This window comes from Osmerus eperlanus, chromosome 2, assembly GCF_963692335.1.
Source record: "Osmerus eperlanus chromosome 2, fOsmEpe2.1, whole genome shotgun sequence".
Taxonomy (NCBI): domain Eukaryota; kingdom Metazoa; phylum Chordata; class Actinopteri; order Osmeriformes; family Osmeridae; genus Osmerus; species Osmerus eperlanus.
This window is the reverse complement of record NC_085019.1, coordinates 16697458-16721506: the sequence shown is the minus strand read 5'-3', so window position 1 is coordinate 16721506 and position 24049 is coordinate 16697458. Positions and strand designations below refer to the sequence as shown.

Below are 24049 nucleotides of genomic sequence, written 5' to 3'. Positions count from 1 at the left end.
CTGGCTGCAAAGCGCTGCAACGTGCAGCCCTTTTCCTTTTGGGGGCCCATGTTATCAAATTGGACCGGCCACACAGGCGCTCTACAGCGATTGTTTCGGCAGCTGATCAATTTTTCCGCAAGCCACTTGCGAATTCGGCTACAAGATTAAGAAATACACCATATTATTTTAGATATTAGGATTAGCAAACATGTTATTAAAATGTTACTACATTAATTGTAGGCTATATAATTTAAGGTACAGGTCTAACTTCACTATTCTGTACAAAAAACACAATTGGAATGCCGTTGTGATGGATTTTAAACATGGCTTAGGCTACTTGCTGCTTTATGTACTGTCAGCTTTAAATGTGATGAAAAAGGTTCAGAGAAGCTGAAACGCTTGGTGACCAACGCAGAGAAATGTGCCTTATCTGAGAAGGACATAAAATGTGCAATTTGTAGTGTTGGTTCAGCTGAAATTTCAAGAGGGGGTACAGTGCCAATTTAAAAAGTCTAATAGCAATTTCAATTATACAAGAAATTCAATTTTTATTTATAAGTATATATTTAAGTCTTTCTGGCCAAGTACATCCTGAAATTTAAAATCAAGCAAAAGTATATATTTAGTATTATTGCTGTCAGATGAAAATCTTGTATCTCCAAAAAGGAAATTTTACAGGAAGAGGAAAATATTATTCAGATTTTATAATAGATGAACAAAACGAATCCTCCCTGAGTCACCACCTTACCGCGGTGGAGGGGTTTGCGTGTCCTAATGATCCTGGACGCTATGTTGTCGGGGGCTTTATGCCCCTGGTAGGGTCACCCAGGGCAAACAGGTTCCAGGTGAAAGACCAGACAAAGCGTGGCTCAAAAAACCTACCATGAAGAAACACAACAATGGTTCCCAGTTGCCCTTGCCCGGACGCGGGGGTGGGGCCCGATGGCGAGCGCCTGGTGGCCAGGTCTTTTCCCATGGGGCCCGGCCGGGCTCAGCCCGAAGAAGCAACGTGGGACCCCCTTCCAGTGGGCTCACCACCTACAGGAGGGGTCATGGGGGTCGGGTGCAGTGTGAGTCCGATCCTCGGCTGCAGAAGCTAGCTCTAGGGACGTGGAACGTCACCTCGCTGGTGGGAAAGGAGCCTGAGCTGGTGCGCGAGGTACAGAGGTTCCGGCTAGATATAGTCGGCCTCGACGCATAGCATCGGCACTGGAACCAATCTCCTTGAGAGGGGCTGGACTCTCTTCCACTCTGGAGTTGCCCATAGTGAGAGGCGTCGAGCTTGGGTGGGAATACTTGTTTCCCCTCGGTTCGGCGCCTGTACGTTGGGGTTCACCCCGGTGGACGAGAGGGTAGCCTCCCTCCGCCTTCGGGTGGGGGGACGGGTCCTCACTGTTGTTTGTGCTTACGCACCAAACGGCAGCTCAGAGTACCCACCCTTTTTGGAGTCTCTGGGGGGGGTGCTGGAAAGCGCTCCTCCCGGAGATGCCCTCGTCCTCCTGGGGGACTTCAATGCTCATGTGGGCAATGACAGTGAGACCTGGAGGGGCGTGATTGGGAGGAACGGCCCCCCCGATCTGAACCCGAGCGATGTTTTGTTGTTGGACTTCTGTGCTAGACAAGGCTTGTCCATAACTAACACCATGTTCAAGCATAAGGGTGTCCATATGTGCACTTGGCACCAGGACACCCGAGGTCTCAGTTCGATGATCGACTTTGTAGTTGTGTCGTCGGACCTGAGGCCGAATGTCTTGGACACTCGGGTGAGGAGAGGGGCGAGCTGTCAACTGATCACCACCTGGTGGTGAGTTGGCTACGATGGTGGGGGAGGACGCCGGTTAGGTCTGGCAGGCCCAAACGTAATGTGAGGGTCTGCTGGGAACGGCTGGCAGAATCCCCTGTCAGAAGGAGCTTCAACTCCCACCTCTGGGAGAGCTTTGACCATGTCTCGGGGGGCCGGGGACATTGAGTCCGAATGGGCCATGTTCCGGACCTCCATTGTTGAGGCGGCTGACCGGAGTTGCGGCCACAAGGCGGTCGGTGCATGTCGCGGCGGTAACCCTCGAACCCGGTGGTGGACGCCGGAGGTGAGGGATGCCGTCAAGCTGAAGAAGGAGGCCTATCAGGCATGGGATGAGTTTGGCGAGGCCATGGAGAATGACTTCCGAACAGCTTCGAAAAGGTTCTGGACCACCATCCGGCGACTCAGGAGGGGGAAGCAGTGCACTGTCAATGCTGTATATGGTGGGGATGGTGTGCTGCTGACCTCGACGGGGGACGGACGGGGGCCCTCCTATCTCTGGGGCTGAGGTCGCAGAGGTGGTTAAAAAACTCCGCTGTGGCAGGGCCCCTGGGGTGGATGAGGTCCGCCCGGAGTTCCTTAAGGCTCTGGATGTTGTAGGGCTGATTTGGATGACACAAGTCTGCAACATTGCGTGGACATATGGTTAAACATGTTAACAGAGTAACATAACTTATAAGTCTTTGGTTTTGTTGTAACAATGATAAATTACAACTTTTGGAGGGGGAGCAAGTAAAAATTGTCATGGGGCCGTGGCAACATTTTTTAATGTTGAGTCCTGATTGGAAAGCACAGTATTCCTGTTTTGATAACCACAGCCATCACTCCACAGAATGTACTCCTGGTACTCCTTGTGCTTGGTGAAGTAGTCAGTGAGGCAGGATGCAAATTCACTGGCAGACAAACCTCCCTGTCCTTCATGCCACACAACATGTAGCATCATGACTGGCCATGTTATACAGTCAGGTCCATAAATATTTGGACATTGACACCATTTTCATCATTTTGGCTCTGTATACCACCACAATGGATTTGAAATGAAACAATCAAGATGTGCTTTAAGTGCAGACTTTCAGCTTTAATTTCAGGGTATTTACATCCAAATCAGGTGAACGGTGTAGGAATTACAACACATTTTATATGTGACAAACTAACAATCATAAATCTAATTGTCACTTTTAATACTTGGTTGCAAATCCTTTGCAGTCAATGACAGCCTGAAGTCTGGAACCCATAGACATCACCAGACGCTGGGTTTCGTCCCTGGTGATGCTCTGCCAGGCCTCTACTGCAACTGTCTTCAGTTCCTGCTTGTTCTTGGGGCATTTTCCCTTCAGTTTTGTCTTTAGCAAGTGAAATGCATGCTCAATTGGATTTAGGTCAGGTGATTGACTTGGCCATTGCAGAACATTCCACTTCTTTGCCTTAAAAAACTCTTTGGTTGCTTTCGCAGTATGCTTCGGGTCATTGTCCATCTGCACTGTGAAGCGCCGTCCTATGAGTTCTGAAGCATTTGGCTGAATCTGAGCAGATAATATTGCCCGAAACACTTCAGAATTCATCCTACTGCTTTTGTCAGCAGTCACATCATCGATAAATACAAGGGAACCAGTTCCATTGGCAGCCATGCATGCCCACGCCATAACACTACCTCCACCATGCTTCACTGATGAGGTGGTATGCTTTGGATCATGAGCAGTTCCTTCCCTTCTCCATACTCTTCTCTTCCCATCATTCTGGTACAAGTTGATCTTGGTCTCATCTGTCCATAGGATGTTGTTCCAGAACTGTACAGGCTCTTTTAGATGTGTTTTGGCAAACTCTAATCTGGTCTTCCTGTTTTTGAGACTCACCAATGGTTTACATCTTGTGGTGAACCCTCTGTATTTACTCTGGTGAAGTCTTCTCTTAATTGTTGACTTTGACACAGATACGCCTACCTCCTGGAGAGTGTTCTTGATCTGGCCAACTGTTGTGAAGGGGTTTTTCTTCACAAGGGAAATAATTCTTCTGTCATCCACCACAGTTGTTTTCCGTGGTCTTCCAGGTCTTTTGGTGTTGCTGAGCTCACCAGTGCGTTCTTTCTTTTTAAGAATGTACCAAACAGTTGATTTGGCCACACCTAATGTTTTTGCTATCTCTCTGATAGGTTTGTTTTGATTTTTCAGCCTAACGATGGCTTGCTTCACTGATGGTGACAGCTCTTTGGACTTCATATTGAGAGTTGACAGCAACAGATTCCAAACACAAATACCATACTTGAAATGAACTCTATTCCTTTTATCTGCTCCTTGTCAGTGAAATAACGAACTCCCTTTATGAGGGAATAACATACACCTGGCCATGGAACAGCTGAGCAGCCAATTGTCCAATTACTTTTGGTCCCTTAAAAAAGGGGGGGCCACATTTCAAATGTGTTGTAATTCCTACACCGTTCACCTGATTTGGATGTAAATACCCTGAAATTAAAGCTGAAAGTCTGCACTTAAAGCACATCTTGATTGTTTCATTTCAAATCCATTGTGGTGGTATACAGAGCCAAAATGATGAAAATTGTGTCAATGTCCAAATATTTATGGACCTGACTGTAGATGGTATAGTTGTGGACTGCAAGTTTGGTTTTGTAGTTCAGTGCTGAACCTTTTAGTTTTGGTCAAAGGTGATGTGCTTGTAGACCCATGCATAATACCAAACGTTTGTTGTTCTTACTGGCAGTTACCTTGTCGTCTGCCTTTGCCTGTTGTACCCCTACTTTTTTTAGGTGGTGGTCTTGTAGATGGTATATTCCCAGATTCTGGTGTTTGAATTCTATTGTAAACACCTGTCTGGATGAAAGCCGTCATATTCTATACATGGCGACTAAAGTATTTTTTGTGTAGGTCACTCATGGACTGAAACACAGGCTCCAGGTACATCTTTGACTTTCAGTAGTGGGAAGGCAGTTTAGGTAAATCAGAAAGTTCCTTAGAAATTAATCATTAAAGCTCATTAATTAATGAGTTTCACTTCGAACAATGCTCTTCTTTCTTTCTGCTGAGGTGCCACATTTCTGCCTTCTACCCAGTGCAGCACAAACCACTCCCTGAACCCTAAGGTAGAGAGAAACATTTTCTCACACACCGGTTTCCTCTTCTTGTCCACTTTGAGGTAGTAAGAGAGTGTTGAAGATCTTCTGGAGCTTTTAGCACTACCCCTTCTCCTCTTCACTGGAGTGACATCCAGTAAACCAGACACGTACATCTTCCTTTCCCCCCACCCCATATTTTCCCATAGATGTTTAACCATCTTCTCCCTGTCTGCTTCATGGACCTGGCTGCAGTGATGCTTGGTAGACTTCAGACATGCTGTGTTCAGACTCGCTGGTCCCATAATCCTTGGTGCTTTTGTGCTATCTTCTGTATGTATGTATGTAGGTATGTATGTCCCAACATTCTTCTCTTCTGTACATTTTTTTCCAGTCTCCCTCTTTCTTAATGGCCCAGCCACTTCATTTGCAGTGCAGTTTAAATCAGCTTCAGTGAAAAGGAGAAAGATATGAGGATTTAAGTAAATTATAAATATTTGCCATTTAAACTCATTATAGCATGAACATGTTTGTGAAATTATGCTCATCTGCCAATAAATATAAAGACTGAGATGATTGTCTCAACCTCTCAAAATATAAACTATTGGCTGTCTTTTAAAAGGTTTTTGTGTCAATTGCATTTTATTACATATTGCATCTTACCATCTGTATCTGTTTCCTCTTCAACATTACCAAGATGACTTGATCCCTGAACAGATAAGTACAAACACATTTGTACTTATGTGTTTGAATGAAGGATGCAGAATTACAATTCAGAGCATAATGTAAAACAAAAACGTAACAAGGTGTTCAACACAATTTGATACAAGAAATAGAAAAAACAGTTGACTTGCTTTGCCAGACCTAGACTTAATATAAGCACTTATACTCAATCTAGCTAGCTACCTGCTTCCACAACAGCCTCAACATTAAATTCAATGCACTCTAGCATGACAGTCTCCTCATCTCCTAAGTTGGCATCACTCTTCGATGGCTGGCTGAAACTCCCTTGCCTCATCAAATGGGACATTCCCCAAGGCACATATTTCCTCCAATGAAAATGTCATAGCGAACCTGAAACTAGTAGCAAACGATTTACTTAATTTAATACAGCTAGCTAGCTACCTACTTTAACTTAACTTAGCTAGGCTAGCTAACAATAATAAAATTGTAAGGCAAGTTTCTGAAACGCATATAAATCACAGAAGCATTCAGTAAACGCTTAATATATTTAAAGAGCTTAACGAGTATTTTGTCAAAGTTCTGCATATAAAAGTAGCAAAAAATTTGCATATAAACATAGCTAAAGTTAACAACTTACCTCAAGCTGGCATCTCTCACTGCTTGAGCCGGTTGCTTCAGTGGAAATGCGTGTTTTGGAAGTAATGGAATTGGTCCTACAGTCGTAAGGTAACTCCCAGTATGTCAAGTTGAATTCCCGCTTTCCATTTACGTAGAAAAATTTGAATCAAATCTAAATACAAGGTTTTCATCCAACAGCAACGATATGTAAGAATCAGTATTCTGATTCTGATGCATTCTAAGAGTACAGTAGATTAATATCATGCCATTGTCACGAGTAAGAAATATAGTGCTAGTCGTATTTATGGTTGTCAGTGTGTTGGTCTGTTGCCCAAAGCAGGCTCACTGTGGAGTCTGGAGGTCCTAGGCTGCCGTTGGGGTCTGTGGAGCTCAATTGAAAGGTTATTTAGTTAAAGTATTCCTCTCAATTTGGTGAGTTGTGTGTTACCTCAGTCTGGTTGCAATTAGAATTGCGTTTTCGGGCTAGTTCCATAAAAATATACCTAGTCTTAGACTTAAATCTAACTTTAAGTCCGACTTTCCATAGACACTTCAATTTACCTGTTGCATAAAGCTTCACTATGAGTGACTAACGTAAGACTGACTTTGATAGCCTGGTGCGCTTTGCGTTATGGATAAAATAAGACACTTTGCGGAGAAATTTAAGATGGCGGACAAAACAGCGACACTTAACGGCCAAAGATTGATACGTTTAAACTTGATGAAAACCTATATCTGTTGGAGGAATACAATATTGACAAAGTTGTCTTATTAACCCTCGTGCTGCCTTCGGGTCACATGACCCAAAGGTTCATAACGAACCATCGTTGTGTTTACCCAATTTTACCCAATACAAAAACAAATTAAAATAATTTTCTTTTAACCTTTGCAATGTGGGGGGTCTGAGACAGCCTAGCTGTTAAAAGAAAATGCTTCACTTTGTCTTTGTATGCGGTAAATTTGTCGCAATACGACGGTGGGTCACAATGACTGATGGGTCAGAATGACCCGAAGATAACACAAGGGTTAACAAATAGTGTATGCGTTTTTAAGCTTTACACTTTTAAGATAAACTCCTAAAGTGAGTTATGTTGTCATCTACTCACTCGTTTTATAAAATGACATTTTAGCGGAAAAGCAGACCCCAGGTAATATTTTCTGCAGTTAAAATGAACAAACGTAATTCCTTTTGTAATAAACAAGGTTCCCGCGGGGTCTTAAAAAGTCTAAAATTCGGAACTTTAAATTTAAGGCCTTAAAACGGACAGATTTTCATCCGAGGTCTTACATTTCATTTAGTCAGGTCTAAAAAAGGTTTTACCCTCGTTCATTTCCAGAAACGCTGGCCGCAGACAGTTATTACAAAGTAGCAAAAAAGTATTGAGTCGTAGCCTACAAAGCGAGTCTTTGGTACAAACGAAACCAGCAGAATGCTGCCCTCGGAACGTTGGTTCGGTGTGTTGTAGTTCTTTCTGGGGGATATTGGTGTTGGTTTGTACGCGGTGATAAAACTACAAATCCTGTGATAAATGCAATACCTGCCTGCAAAATACGTCTGCACTTCCTCAGAGTTTGTTAAAGTTTGGCTACGTGTGAAAAGTGGGAAAGTGTACTTTCAGCGAGAAATGGCTAGATCACAGCAATTTCCGCTGTTGGTTACAAGCGGTACCCAGCTCCAGGTACGAGGCTCGCTGCAAACTTTACCCAAAAAATATTCAATTTGGTTACTAATGTGATTGCTTTATCTGTAAATTAAATGTATGCTTTTTCAATGACTGAATTCCTTGAAATAAAATGGTTTTTTTCAGTTTTTTTTTTTTTTTTTGAATATTTTTTGGGGTAATGCGTCGTGTAGGTCTTAAATTTCAATCTTTATGTTCTTAAAATGTCTTTAAAAAGTATTAAATTTGACTTGATGAAACCTGCAAGAACCCTCAATAAATTATGCTAAGATAATGACGTACTAACAGATCATTGGCATAGCAACTAAGCCCTTACCGCAAGGCTTAGCCTTGGGAAGAGGTGGCTAACTTTTCTACCTCAAATTAAGTCAGTCTTACTATTTATACAACAAACAGGCTTAATTAGATTAGTCTAACCTGACAATTTAAGACAGCCTAAGGCTAAGACTAGTCTTAAACTAAGTTTATGCAACTGGCCCCTGGTGCATCTTTGGTATATTTGGTCAGGCAATCACTAACCGGGTTAGGCCAAATCCCAATTTTCTGTCTTACCCTTACCCCTTAGTTTACCCATAGCCCTTGTCCCTCGAAACTGAGGGGTAAGGGCTACATAACCCTATGAAATGAGACACCACTTGGTTACGTATATCGAAAGTCTCAAAAGCAAGTAGTGTTATTCACTGATATCAAACGAAATTCGCTGCTAATGGAGTTAAATTAAAACTGTAGACATGCATGGAGTCGATTCAAGGCTAATCAGAGAAATGCGGGACTGTTGTTCAAATCAGCAATGTAACATTAGCGTAGCAAACTAGCGATTTTTTAAAAACTTTTCAATTAAGAACATGGTTGCAAATACATATGTACATGACTGTATAGAGGAAAAAACAAGACTGTCGTAATTTTATCAATTATTTAAGCCGAAAATATTACATTTATTAAGGGGTGTATACCCCTTCGTCTTAGCCCTACCCCTCGATCAAAAAAGAGTATTGGGACACCACTTACTCTCACGTGAACGCGCAAAACTAAGGGGTAGGGGTAAAACAGAGTATTGGGATTCGGGCTTAATCCTCAGGAGCAGCATTCATGGGCTTTGTTGTTGATTTGAGTTAATTGGTCAATTATACAGGTTGGGCTTTGTCCAAACTGAACAAATAATCCATAATTTGGTGGAAATAATCCATAAATTATCTGCATTAATTTATCGACCACATTTTCTTATTAGACCGATAACAATAACACAAATTAAAATTTATCGCCCGATACCGATATGGCTGCGGATATATGTTGCATCCTTAATCCCATTGTCTTTGTTCCCCATCATCAGAGGAGACAGAGGCTGATTAAGAGAGTTACTACAAAAATTCACTTGGCAGATCATTTACATTTAGTCATTTAGCAGACGCTCTTATCCAGAGCGACTTACAGTAAGTACAGGGACATTCCCCCCGAGGCAAGTAGGGTGTGTTGTGGTACAATTCTAGTGGCACTGTGTAGATTTGAATAGTCAAGAGATGGCGGTTTCAATATAATTTATTTAGCTTGTACAAATTAAGAATTAACAAAGTACTTTGTGATCCGTCATAACGAAGGAGGTGCTAGCCACAGATCGTTCACAAGAGTGATGAAGAACAACCCTAAAACCCTGCCTTATATAAACTTTAGATCAAATGGTTCTTCTGATGGTCAATCCATCAATGTAGCAAACTCTGTGATTGGCTAACTCAACTCAGTGACAGTTTGAAACAATACATCTCCATACCATTTGTCCCACAGTTCTTTGATGTGGCATCTCTCCCCAAACCACTAGATACTAAAGCCACAGGAGTTCACCAGTCAAATGGTCAACTGTCCTTTGTGTGGACATCTTCAAACAAGCATTTAATTAACACCACCCATGCAACAGGAAGGGTCAGAGCAGCTTAATCAGTTCATCTACACTTCTCCCTTTAGGCCACGGGAACTCAAGAATCCCCCAACCTCCACACCCAACTAAGACCCTCTTGTTCTTAGTTAGGTATTATAAAACAACACCATAAATACCTTAAACCAACCGCTACATCCATTCTACAGAGTAAACCACACCACAGAGCCTCAGTTTCTTACATTCGACTGTCTATAACAAAGGAACTAACTTTTTACCGCTTAAAGAAACATAGATATTGTAACTATGTCAAAAACTGCCATTACAGGTGAAGTGCCTTGCCCAAGGACACAACTTCATTTTTGCACGGCCAAGAATCGAACTGGCAACCTTAAGATTACTAGCCCGATTCCCTAACCGCTCAGCCATCTGACTCCCTGAGTCCCATTTTAGAATGTTTTGTTCCCTTTATCTACAGACAAAAATTGAAAATATCGGGCATTGCATTGTGCACAGAATTTCTCTTTTTTTGAGCTGGTAAGACTGTGAATGCATCTTTCAGGATGTTTGAAGGGTGCGATATTCCATCCCCCCCTTCTAATGATCAATCGCGTAGTGAATCAATGGATTTGGTCTCAACAGTTTCTTTCAACGTAGTCTACTCGATCCAGTTACCCTATATTCCAAGCATTCTATTCTGATCAATTCAGCTCAAGAATCCATTTCATTTAGTTTATTGTTACGTTCATGCACTCTTTGTACAGAATATAGGCATTCATTGCAGCCAGATGTAAGAGGTTGTAAAATGATAATGTATTCATTTATACCTCTCCATTTTTCAGAGCTATTTTTGGTGGCATTTTATTATGTTAGGCAGGGTAAAGACAAGGCAGACTTGGATTGTGAAATGGCTTGCTCTCTTTGCTCTCAACTCAGCCATCTTGAGTTGACTCTCACAAGCCAAAATTATATGGATAGAGTGAGTCTAAAACAGGCATAATGAAATACTGGCTAGCTAACTAAGGAAAAGACTATTTAAAATGGATGGTTTATTTCAGTAGGTAGAGGTTATTGGCTACAATTGTTGCTGTGTAGACTAATGGCTCTGGACTACACAAAGTCACAACGGTTTAGCATAGAAAGACAATCGGGATTTGATTTTCATAGTTGTAGGCATCGTCACTTTCTGGATAAACTTGATTGTGAATTGGCAATTCACAAATCGGAAAATATTCAGTTAGAATGTTCGAAATTGCATATGTGCGACGTAGGGTTGCCACCTTCAATACAGAAAAATTAGGGACGCCTGCCGCGGGGGGGGGGGGGGGGGGTTAGTGGTGGTAAACCAACAATGGCAGCGAGTATTACCCAATCAGGGGCAGAATAGGACGAGTCTTCACAGAATTCGGGTGGGATGATTTGCATGGGATGATTTGCATGGGATGCTGCATTGAAGACAACTCAGAAAATATGGGACAAAACCCGTCCCGTATTGATTCAAAACGGGACACGCTATTTTATTCTCAAATTCCGTATCCGTATTTTAAGGGACGGGTGGCAACCCTAGTGCGACGTTACGCTGTGAGACCCACATTCAAACGATCACATATGTGCGACGCTACTCCTTAACTGGTTAAATGCTGGTTTGGTGGAGCATCTCTGGTTTGGTGGAGCATTTGTCTGGGCTAGAAGGGGTAGTAGGGTGTAAACCCCCCCCCCCCCCCCCTTCCTTTCAGAGAAGACAAAAGGTTATTTACTGTCGATTTACATCTTATGAGCCCATGGAGGTGTGAACAAGATGTCGGCTCTGTGTCTGGTGTCACGTTTTCTGCCACATAACCGGTTTTCAACCCTAACCTTAACTAACTTAATATCTGCCTTCAATTTTACAGATAGAGGAAGAGATGCTGTCGATACAGAATGAGCGCTCAGAGCGCATTCGTACTCTACTGGAGCGTCAGGCACATGAAATCGAAGCCTTTGACTCTGAAAGCATGCGTCTTGGCTTTAGCAATATGGCTCTGACTGGCATTCCTGCTGAGGCTTTCAACCAGGGCTATCCTAACCCTTCCTCAGGCCCTGGGGGTTGGCCATCAAGGCCCGTTCCCCGATCGGGCAGCCACTGGAGCCATGGTGTGCAGAACTCTGTGGCGCCATCCTGGCGCAGCCAGAACAGCTGCAGTGGGGGAAGCACCAGCAGTGAATTCAGCAGGGCAGAGTCAATAACATCATCTCACAGACTGGGAAGAGATAGCGAGATGAATATAAGTGGCAGGGGCCACACATCAGCCTCTTCTTCATCGGTCTCCTCTTCACATCCCTACCACCAGCAGCAGCAAAAATATCTTCCCCAGAACTATCACCACCAGAGCACACCCCACCTGTACCGTGAGAACCACGAGAGGGAGCGGGACAGGGGCAGAGAGTGGGGTGGAGGAGGGGGTGGGGGGCACTATGCCCACCATTCCCAAGGCCACCACCTGTCCTCGCATGCCTCTGCACAGTCTCTGGCCCTCCTGCCTCCACCTCCTCCACCCCCCCCCATTGCCCTCTCCTCCTCATCTCCGCTTTCCTCCTCCTCTTTCTCCCAGGGGGGCTATGGAGGTGTGGGCCTGGTGGTAAGGGGCCCCAGCCTGATGGCCCTGAGAAACAGCCCCCAGCCATTGAGGAGAACAGCCTCTGGGGGGCCAGGTGGCGCAGGAGGAAGCGATGGAGGCCTCAGTCGGAGCGCCTCAGTCACCTCACACATCTCTAATGGCTCCCATCTCTCCTACTCTTAAAAGCTAAGTGGGGAGAGGAGCCCCACGTCTCATGTTCTCTTACACCTCAAAGTGATGGGGAAGGGGGGAAGCCATCTGTCTGTACTACTTCCAGAGTGGGAGCTTTAATGGATCCACCCATTGAAGGGAGGTGCTTGGTTTATAGGCCTTTTTGACGAGATAGAACCGTCTTTTCAATACTCAAGCTAAGGAGCTGTCAATTAGCACACTTGACCCACGATGCCAGACCTGCCAAGTAGACAGTTCTTCCAGGTAAACCCTTGGCCGTCGTAAGGTTTACATACTGCTACAAAAAGGCTGCTGAGTACATCAAACCATGTTCTCCTTTTTTGTTGGAATGAAATTATCTCTTCCACTCATTGGGGCTAGGTATTAGATGAAGAACTACAATCTCTAAATATATGGCAGACATGGTAAGATTAGGACAACCTAGCTGCTTAGAAGAGAATAGAGACCACTGAGTATTATGATTTTTTTAGTTGACACTCAAAACCTACCCTTTGTACAATTCAATTCTGCATGGCTTGGTAGGAGATCTGATGACACCTGTTACAGCCTTCCACGAGTACATAGGCCAAATGGGGTGGATGTGGAGGTGTTTTTTAATGTATTTTATTTTATTGTTATGTGTCCATATAATGTAAAAATGTGTTTACATTTTTAACACCTAAACGGCAAGGAGCATTGCTCACTCAAAGTGAATTTGACTTATGTTGAGCGACTAGAGTGTGCTTTAAGAAACAATGTAATTATGTAAATAGCTCTTACAATATAAAATAATTGTTCAAATGAAATTGTCAATAGAGGTGTAAGGGTAAAATTTTCTTTTATAGACTCTGAAATACAACAAATGCAACACTGCCATTTAGTGTCCTAACTGACTCAACTTCACCACTGCCCTTTAAAAGGGATGCTGCCATGGGAGTTGTTTTGAGTGAGGCAAGGACTAATTCCACACAAACAATCTGAAAGTGTGCACAATGCTGAATGCTTGCTTAGTTTTTTCACCTTTGACACATTCCTGGCCAGCTCTTTCTGAGTATAGACATGATGTACATATGCATACAGCAGATATTACAATTCAATGCATGGGAATAATGTACATTCAGCGTTTTTATATACATTATAAAACCTTTGTTTAACCCATTTGTAGAAATTACACATATATAAAATACTTGTTTGATTTTTGACCCGTAGAAAATGTTCACTGTCCAATACTTGACCTACATTGTACTTAATAAATGTGCATAGAAGCACTAGCTCTTAAACTGTAAAGTAATAAAAATGCATTTGCCCCATGTTCTAGAAATTGGAAATGGATGTGGAAAACTATGCTATTATTATTACTACTACTACTACTACTGCAATTGTAATATCCATGTTGCGCAACAACTTTGTCTCTGTAATTTAAGTTAAGAGCAAAGATATGTCAACAGTATACAACTCAAAATCATGTTATTATAGAACCTCTTGCATTCATCAAACTTTTTTTATTATTATGGTATTTAAATCCAGGCTATGTGCACACAAAATGTAGCAGCCTTGCTTATCACTCAAGCCTTTCACAACTCTTATTTAATTCAACCATTTTCCTCAATGTCCCAGACAATGGATTTTTGAGAGCTACAATATTATTTCTAATTTGCTTACTCTGTAGGTGCCAGGTACATTTAAGATGGAGGATTAAGCTCTGGTCATAAAAGGTATTCAGTGAAAAAAGAATGAGGTGTATGCCATGATTGCTGTCATTAAATTTATGAAATAATCAAGAAAGTACTGCCTTTCCCAGCATTCCTTTTTACGTCTCAGCCCTCCCTAATTTAGATGTTTAGATATAATTTTAGACTACCAAACAATGTCTCCAAACACACCTTCTGCAGTCCAGATAAATGTGTGAAGTCATTGTACCATTAGATTGTGTTTAGGAGTTGTCCTCTTTTCCTAGAAAGCAGCATTACAACAACTTCTTGGGTTGACCACCAGGGGTTCCATGTTTGTTTCGACCGGCACTCACCAAAACAAGTGGAGATATATGTATATATATGTCTGTATCAGGCATTTTGAGTCCAGTTATTTTACTGTTGTTTAAATAAGAATGAGGGAATCCAGACCAGTTTGATGCTCCAACTATAGTGAGAGTGGAAGAGAGAGTATTGTGTTACTGTCCAGGCCAGCTAAATCTGTTTTTGGCTGCTGAGTATTTATTTACCCGTTTTATGCATTGGGTAGTAAATGTATTATCTAAACGCAAATTTACTACAGAATATTCTGTATCAGTTTATAGCTGTGATCCCTGAAGACGGGAGAGTGGGAAAGAAAATATCTCTGCCTACATGCTGTTTTAGGATTTCATCTCAGTGGTGTCAATTCGATTAAATCCTGCTTATTTCATCCCCTTACAATTCTGAACTCTTGAAAGGAAAAAGTGTTAGGGCAACAGTAAAGATGAATGGTCTAACAAATGGGTGTATATAAGTATGTTTGTTGATGGAACAGCAGAGGGATGGGTGTATGGTCTGGTACAGAGTTGTTGTTCAGGTTCAATGCAAATAGAGCATTTGTAGTACATTAAGAAAAATAATAAACAATAAAAAAAACAAAACTTAATTTGCCCTGATTTGGTTGTCCTGTCAAATGTTTTCTAATTGTTTAAGACCTTAAAGATTGCTTATCCCTTAGCCAAAGCAAAGAGTATATAAGACAAAAGGTGAAGCTCTGGTGTGTTTTTGACAACCCCCACTAGATGGCACAAAGGTAGAGATGCCACCATTTTGGACTAAGTTACAAAGATTATAGAAGCACATTCTTATAGAAACACTGCTTCTATAAGAATGCAATATGTTTAAGATGATGATTATGATGATTAAGAACGTAAGATCAACATATCGGATGCTCAGATAGCATTCTTTCAGAAGACATTTCCTCATAAATGTATTTGTGCAATTGTTATCAGTAAAAAGCACTTGGTTTATCCTAGGCTCATAGGATTTGCCACTGTGTATTTAACTTGTTCTGTTATTTGTCAAATAATTTGTTAAGGGATATTTTTAATTATTGTGTGTTAAATCTTTTAAGGGCTGTTTATTAAAAATTTGCAACAAAAGTTTTTATAATCTAAGATGTTACCCCCATGTCCATAATATTCAAAATTGACCATATTATTTTATCCCACCAGTCATCTATAAATAAAGATTTTCTATTTGATAATATACATCTATTGTTCCAAATTGACAATGGGGGCTAAAATGACTTGTTCGTGGATAGTCGAAAGTTTTAAAGGCAGCTTAGAAGTTAGAACAAAGTCACATTGTAAAATAAATTTAATAGGCCTACTCCCAATTTTTTTTAAATACCGACTAAGAAATGTTATACCAAAGTGATTATTCATTTAATTAAGTTTTGCAACCATTTTTATTTTAGCACACCATTTATAATGTCAAAATAATTTGTGTTCAGTTCACCATCTTCATATTGTTTTTCATTTCACCTTACATAATATACATTTTTCCAAATATAATCCAAGTTAATTGTATTAATTTCAGCCAAGATTGCCAGCGAATAGCTTGTGTCACGAACCCGGCTCAGTGGTTGCGACAAAACAAAGGGGAACACATGCGAGAGGACTATCTGCTGTGGTAATTTATTAAAGAATACTAATTTAACATAATCAAAGGTGAGGTATGTAAGTCAGTGGTGTACATGTGTGGGAGTGTCTCATGAGAGTGAGCGGTGTTGAAGGGTGTATTAACAAAAGTCAAAAGGTTGCTACAACGCAAAACAGAAACATGCTGTGGAGAAAAGGAAGGATCCTCTCTCTGCTTCCGACGTCCTTTTAAAGGGGAAGAGACACACCAGCCCAGGTGTATCCACTTAACGGCTGAGAAGGAGGAGGCCGTCACACTTGGGTAAATAACTCTTGAGAGGCTTTCCACTTTAGAAAGTATAATTCTTCCAAATATTGTACGTCTCTTTGGAGCCAGTTATTCATAATTAGATTACATTTATTTATCATAAGTTGAGAAGTTCTCCAAATTTAAAGAAATCTTCAAAATGGCAATAAATGTATATAACTGGGTATGACGTCATAGTGCGTTGAACTTGTCTTGATCCAGGGAATCCAACGATACCTCAATTTTGAAATTCGTCCATACGCTTCAAAAGTCACGTGTAAAAGCATCTTTAACTTTGACCCGTTGGTGGCGCTAGACTGCTCCAATGGGAGACATGAAACTTGGTGAAAATGATGATTTTCACCATACGGTTCTAGGGGCTGCCATAGACACCAATGCGCGGAAGCTTAGACATGATAATAATTATAGCAGCAACCAGCAATAGTGGATTCCTCCTGAGGTTCGCAAAATATCTGTACCAAGTTTCAAGTCAATTAGAGCTATTGTTCATGAGAATAAGATATTTGTAGGTTTTCTCAAATGTTCACTGTACATGGCGGACTGTATAGGTCACCAATGGCCAGTGTTGGGGGTAACGCGTTATGTAATATAGCGCGTTACATAATATTATTACTTAAGTGAGTAACAAAGTAATAACGTGTTAGTTTTTGACATTGAGTAATATTATTACAGTTATAACTGTAATAATATTACTTGGCCTATATATATAATATAGAACTTGGACAATTAACGCAAGTTACTTAAAGAAGTACTTCTTTAAGTAACTTGCGTTAATTGTCCAAGTTACTGCAAGTAAAATAGCCTTATAAATACAGATTGTATTTATTAGACAGCAATCATGGCCGCAGAACGTGTTACGTTTTCGGGGTCTAAATATTCACACTATTTCGCTTTCATTGAAGATAAAAAGTAATATAATAAGTAATAATATTACTTTGTACAGAAAATAATAATGTAACTTAATCACACTACTCTTACTGAATAATAAGTAATAACTAATATAGTACTTTTTTGAGTAACTTCCCCTAACACTGCCAATGGCTCTTTCTTTCTCATGAGAAATAAAGCTTGTATACCAATTTTCAGACTCATCGGCCATAAGGGGCGGAGAGAAAATCACGAAGACTTTGGGCTTGGCCTATAGTGCCACCTATTGGCCATTTGTGGTGTGTAAGTTACTCATGGCCTGTTGTATAAATGTGCCAAATTAGAAACAAAATTACGGTTGGGATCTTGAGTTATTGGGCAGTTTAGTAGATAAGGAGAATAAGAATAATAACAAATATAGCTGCAAGCAGCAATGGTGGATTCCTCCTTCAAAATGGCAACATTTTGTAAAATTGACATAATAGATAGTTACACTGGGATTAACCAGAAGACTTGAAATTGTCATTTCTGTCATAAAATTCAAAAAAAAAAAAAAATACCTATGACTGGATTAGAACCCACCACCCTTCGCACATCAGCACTGCGTCTCATCTTACTAAGCCATGCACAGACTAATTGTTCAGTTTTTGTATCAGAAAATACGACATTTCTCCAATGGCACGCATTGTCAGATTTGGTTAAAGTTCAAACACCTGTAATTTAGTCCTATTTATATATGGGACATAAAAACGGGACAACGGGATGACTGGGTTGCTGCTGTAAAGAATATCTTACTCGTAGTGCTTTAAAAAGGTTGTTTGGGGTGCCATAACTTGACTTTCAAATCATGCCTAGCATCAGTGGCGATGTGTCCTGGATTAGGTAACTGAAATGAATTTGTGCAACAGGCAAGGGATCCACCTGAACAATCAATATACTTCATTAAAGCTAACTCGGTTGTAAATCTGACACTACCATGCGTAGACTACAAGTAGCTAGCTACTGTGGTGAACCTGGCTTGTTTTGCAGTGGTTTACACACTCGCTAAACAGATGATCGGAAAGTTGTAATGGGCTCAAATAAATACTCATTGCTATGCTTTACAACCGGAGGATTGACCGGAAGACCAGAAACCGTTCTGTCAAAAAAATTATGTAAAAAATGGCTTTGATTGGTTTTGAACCTACAGCCCTTCGTTTACCAGCACAACATCTCATACAATTAAGCCATTCCCAGATCTAGACTTTGCCATGTACAGTAACTGGTTAATAAAATAAGACGTTTCTCCAATGGCAAGCATTGTCAGATTTGGTCCAAGCTCAAACATATTTGTCATATTTTCACATATCAAGGTGAAACTTTGCAGGGTACTTCAGGGGGGTGTCACCTTAAAGCCTATTAGGTTTGAAAAACCATCATTCAAAATGACATTTGATTTGGTGACACAAACATATTGAGACAATGTGGACATAAATACACCACTTTCAACCTTTTTGTATTTGATTCAACTGTCTTAAGTAGCGTTTTTAAATACGTCAATGATGCATATCTGTACAAAATTAAGTCAATTTGATCTTTTTGACCGATTTTGAAGGTTTTCCCAAATTATCACTGCACAGGAAAATCCATCATGGCGGACCTTATGGGTCCTTGAGGCTTTTTTGTTCCTCATGAAAAATTAGGCATGCACACCAAGTTTCAGAAGAATTGGAGCAATGGGGTGGAAATGCCATCACTCTGAAAAGTGGACATTTGGGCGTGGCCTGTGGCGCCCCCTATGGGCTGATGTGGGCCAGTCTGTGTTTGGGCGGTAGGTGTGGCATGTTGGATCAATATGCCAAATTTCAAAACTTTTTACCAATGAGTTCATGAGATAAATTACAATAATAATAATAAATATATAGTAATAAATATAGCTGCAAGCAGCGATGCGGGTTCCTCCGCAAAATGGCAAAATATTATAAACATGTACACTGTAGAAGATCCAGACTTGGACAACAAGAGAGCAAAACTACTTCATGTTTGGCCAACAACAATAGGCTGAATGAGGATTTGAACTCATGAGCATAAGGTTACAAGTCAGTCTCTCTAGCCTCTCTGCTAAACACCAACTGCTTGTAATGTCACAAGTTGCAGCATTAACTTTGTCACGCCCCAAAATTTACATTTACCTGCCCTCTGGTTTTCTGGTCCAGGAAAATAAACGGAGGTTGCGTAGATCTCCGACACTTTTTTAGCTAGCTGCGCGCTGCTCTGTACTTATACAGGAATTACAAATAAGAAAGTTAATACGTTTTCGGCAGGGTCCTGGAGGGTGCATGGGAGTTCGCCCAACCAGTCTACACATGTTTTGTGGATTTGGAAAAGGTATTCGACCGTGTCCCTCGGGGGCTCATGTGGGGGGTGCTCTGGGAGTACGGGTACCGGATTCCCTGATCGGGGCTGTCCGGTCCCTATACGACCGGTGCCAGGGTTTGGTCCGCATTGCCGGCAGTAAGTCGAACCTGTTCCCGGTGAGGGTTGGACTCCGCCAGGGCTGCCCTTTGTCACCGATTCTGTTCATAACTTATATGGACAGAATTTCTAGGCGCAGCCAGGGCGTTGAGGGGGTCCGGTGACCTCAGGATCGGGTCATTGCTTTTTGCGGATGATGTGGTCCTGATGGCTTCATCGTGCCGTGACCTTCAGCTCTCACTGGAGAGGTTCGCAACCGAATGCGAAGCGGCTGGGATGGGAATCAGCACCTCCAAATCTGAGGCCATGGTTATCGACCGGAAAAGGGTGGAGTGCAATCTCCGGGTCGGGGAGGAGATCTTGACCCAAGCAGAGGAGTTCAAGTATCTCGGGGTCTTGTTCACGAGTGAGGGAAGAATGGAGCGTGAGATCGACAGGCGGATCGGTGCGGCGTCCACAGTGATGCGGGTTCTGCATCGGTCCGTCGTGGTGAAGAAGGAGCTGAGTCGAAAGGCGAAGCTCTCTATTTACCAGTCGATCTATGTTCCTACCCTCACCTATGGTCACGAACTGTGAGTAGTGACCGAAAGAACGAGATCGCGAATACAAGCGGCCGAAATGAATTTTCTCCGCAGGGTGTCTGGGCTCTCCCTTAGAGATAGGGTGAGAAGCTCGGTCATCCGGGAGGGGCTCAGAGTAGAACCGCTGCTCCTCAGCGTCGAGAGGGGCCAGTTGAGGTGGCTCGGGCATCTGATAAGGATGCCTCCTGGACGCCTCCCTGGTGAGGTGTTCTGGGAACGTCCCACTGGGAAGAAGCCCTGGGGAAGACCCAGGACACGCTGGAGGGACTCTGTCTCTCGGCTGGCCTGGGAACGCCTCGGGGTCCCCCAGGAAGAGTTGGTGGAAGTGGCCGGGGAGAGGGGAGGCCCAGACTTCCCTCTCCCCTGCTTAGGTTGCTGCCCCCGCGACCCGACCCCCGGAAAAGCGGTAGATGATAGTACTCAAACACTGCGGCTGGAGTCGAACCTATGACTTTATACTTTGCATGTTACCGTCCCACCCCATTGAGCTATTCTCAGTGTTGAATATTGTCATGTTCAGTTACTGTATGAAAATGTAAGGTGTTTCTCCTGTGGTAAGCGTTGTTAGATAGAGCCAAAGTTGAAACAGCTGTAATTCAATCATATTTTGACATACCAAGGTGAAATTGTTTATGGTACTTCAGAGTGATGTCATCTTGAACCCTATTAGGTTTGAAAAACCATCAGTCAAAATTATATTTGATTTATTGACACAAAGATATTGTGGCAATGTGGATATTTACATAAATACACCCCTTTCAGCCATTTTGAATTGCATTTCTTATTCCGTGTCACCCTATTTAAAGACATCTATTCTACACATCTGTACAATATTTCAAGTCAATTGGAGCTTTGGTTTAAGAGGAGATGCATTTTAAAGATTTGTCCAAGTTTTCACTGTACAGAAAAATCCATCATGGCGGACCTTATGGGTCCTTGAGGCTTTTTGGTTCCCCATGAGAAAGGAGGCATGTACACCAAGTTTCAGAAGAATTGGAGCAATGGGGTGGAAATGCCATCACTTTGAAAATCGGACTTTAGGGCGTGTCCTGTGGTGCCCCCTACAGTCGAAGGTGTCCCATATTTGGTGTGGGGGTACCCACTCGGATGTAGAATCAATGTGCCAAATTAGAAAATTTGTTACCAATAACATGTTGAGTTATTGTGGCGCAAGGAGAAGAAGATTAATAATAAGAGAAACGTATCCATTCGTTTTCTTGCTTTATCACCCAAACAGCGCCGCAAGTTATCACTGTTAAGGCATGAAAAACTTTTTTTATGTGTGAAAGAGATATATATTACGCTCCAACTTGAATTATGTAGCTCGTATGTAGAAGGAGACTTTACTGCCCGTGACTACGTGTGCGCTGGTGTAAAAGCTGATGTGTGCAGAGGTGTAGGTGCATCATCAAACTACCACGAACAATACAAGACCACGACACCAAGTAGCAAAATAACCCTTACTGGGACGTTTTACTAAATACATATACCACCAACAGCACATAACCAGGTATCACATCCAACAGGGAACAATAGGAGAAGGGCTGGGCGAACGGGGTCCAAACAAAGAAACAAATCAGAAAGGCCCTATGCTTCCCTACACCTCTGTCCCTGCCTACACACTCTAATTCATAACAAGCTGACTGTCTACTACAGAACAAAAGTGACCCCCGCTTGTATCCAACCTAGTGTGTCATCGACGGACAAAAATGCATACCCCAGGGTATCTTACCTGTCCTTTCTCCCAGACAACGGTGATGGGATGTAACATGAACAAAAAGTCCAAGCACTAAACAGAAAAGGTTTTACACAAACACTATCAAACACTTGAAATATAACCGAACAGGTTTTGCACTTGGGTTTCTCTTCTTCTCCCTCTTCCCTTAACTCCCACACAACACACATACAGGTATATATACAACAACGGCTTGATTGGGAGCAGACAAGAAAACGGAAGAGAAGAATATACAACAAAAAAACGACTATGTATTCAGTTGGTGCTATCCAGTCTCTAAACTCGAGACAATGCATCCAGCAACACGTTCTCGGTTCCTTTCTTGTGCTGAATAACTAATCATATTCCTGCACCAACGCCCAGCGCATTAAGCGCTGGTTGTGGTTGTATATCCTGCTTTAAAAAAAATAGGGATTGTGATCAGTGAACACCACTATGGGCAAAACACTAGACCCAACATAAACTTCAAAATACTGTAGCATGAGTAACAGAGCTAGAGCATGCTGCTCAATGGTAGAGTAACACAACTGGCAGCTTGTAAATTTACGTGACATTCAATCTTGAATGGTTTTGCGAAATCTGGGGCAGACATACAGGGGAACTACAAAGTAATGCTTTTATAGCATCAAAAGCAGTCTGACATTCTGTTGACCAAACAAACAACACAGACGGACTGAGCAAATTAGTTAGAGGAGCCACCACAATAGAGAAGTGTTGGCAAAACCCTCTGTAGTAACCAGCCATTCCTATATACTAAAGATAAATAAAGGGAAAGAGAGAAACATTTTGCACATAAAATGTAGGCTTATGGGTGAAAAAACTGTGGAACCATAAAAACTGACCACATTGAAAATGAACTGGAGCTGGCAGTCCATTCGTTCCTTCATGTATGATCTCCACACTGTAAAATCCAAGAGATCCCTGTTGTATTGTGAACACAATGTTCTCACGTTTCTCTTCTTGCATCTGCAGTTTGTAGAACCTGTTGTAGAAGCTCCTGTGTCAAGGTCCCCTGCACTAACCCCATCCTCTTCAACTTCTCCCCAATCAGACGCAGCAAAGCACGGCCTGGTGGGAGCAAAGACATCTTGGAAACTCTACATACATTTGCTTTAATAAACGTGTTTTTGTAAAAATGTTTAAGCAGTACCTGTGATAACATGGTGGAAGAAGGCATTGATGTAGGTGAGGTAGTTGTGAGGACAATGTTTCTTCCGCCATTGGCAAACATTTGTACTACAACCACAGTACTGCAGGCCCGATCAGGCTGGGCTGGGTGGGGCTAGTGTGGTGTATCCCATAGGAGTCACTTGACCGATACTGTCATACACACAGACTTGGTGTGGTTGCTGAAAAGTATAACATTAACATTTTATGAGTATAGTATTTACAATGTTAGTTTTACGGTAAAAAGTAATAATAATACATGCAATATGTAATATATCTTACCTGATGTGGTATGGACATTGGAAACTGGAAAGATGTTATGATGATAGGGGTCAGATGACTGAGCGGTTAGGGAATCGGGTTATTAATCAGAAGGTTGCCGGTACAATCCCCGGCCATGCAAATTGATGTTGTGTCCTTGGGCAAGGCACTTTATCCTACTTGCCTCGGGGGAATGTCCCTGTTCTTACCTGTACTTACTGTAAGTCGCTCTGGATAAGAGCGTCTGCTAAATGACTAAATGTAAATGAATGGTTGCATGTAGTCCAACATTTGAATGCAGAAGGATTATTGTGCAGATGTGAAAAGGTTTGCGCACAGCTGTGTGTATGTGAGAGTTTTTATGTGAGTTTGAGAGGCAGTGTATGTGTGAGTGTTTAAGAAGATTACCTTACAGAAGAATATTTAAATAAGTGCCAAAATATGGAAATTAATGATAAATAACTGTATAATTATGAAACAATGTTTCTTTTAGCTGGCAGCAAATTGGAAACGATCTAAATAGTAACATGAATAAGAATAGTAATGTGTCTAGCTTGGGTTGTTTTTGGTTAAACATCCACTGTTTTGCAGAAAA

The 24049-nt window shown here is 41.9% G+C and overlaps 1 protein-coding gene across 3 annotated transcripts in view; it reads left to right on the top strand.

Annotated features, from left to right (window-relative positions):
• taok2a (TAO kinase 2a) overlaps positions 1 to 15095 on the top strand; it is a 110223-nt gene extending 95128 nt beyond the window's left edge. For all 3 annotated transcript variants that reach the window (XM_062453407.1, XM_062453399.1, XM_062453390.1), the window contains one exon: positions 11591 to 15095. In XM_062453407.1, coding sequence (XP_062309391.1) covers positions 11591 to 12478 — 888 coding nt within the window. In that variant the 3' untranslated portion in view covers positions 12479 to 15095. The remainder of the gene's footprint in view (positions 1 to 11590) is intronic.
• Positions 15096 to 24049: the final 8954 nt, after the last annotated feature.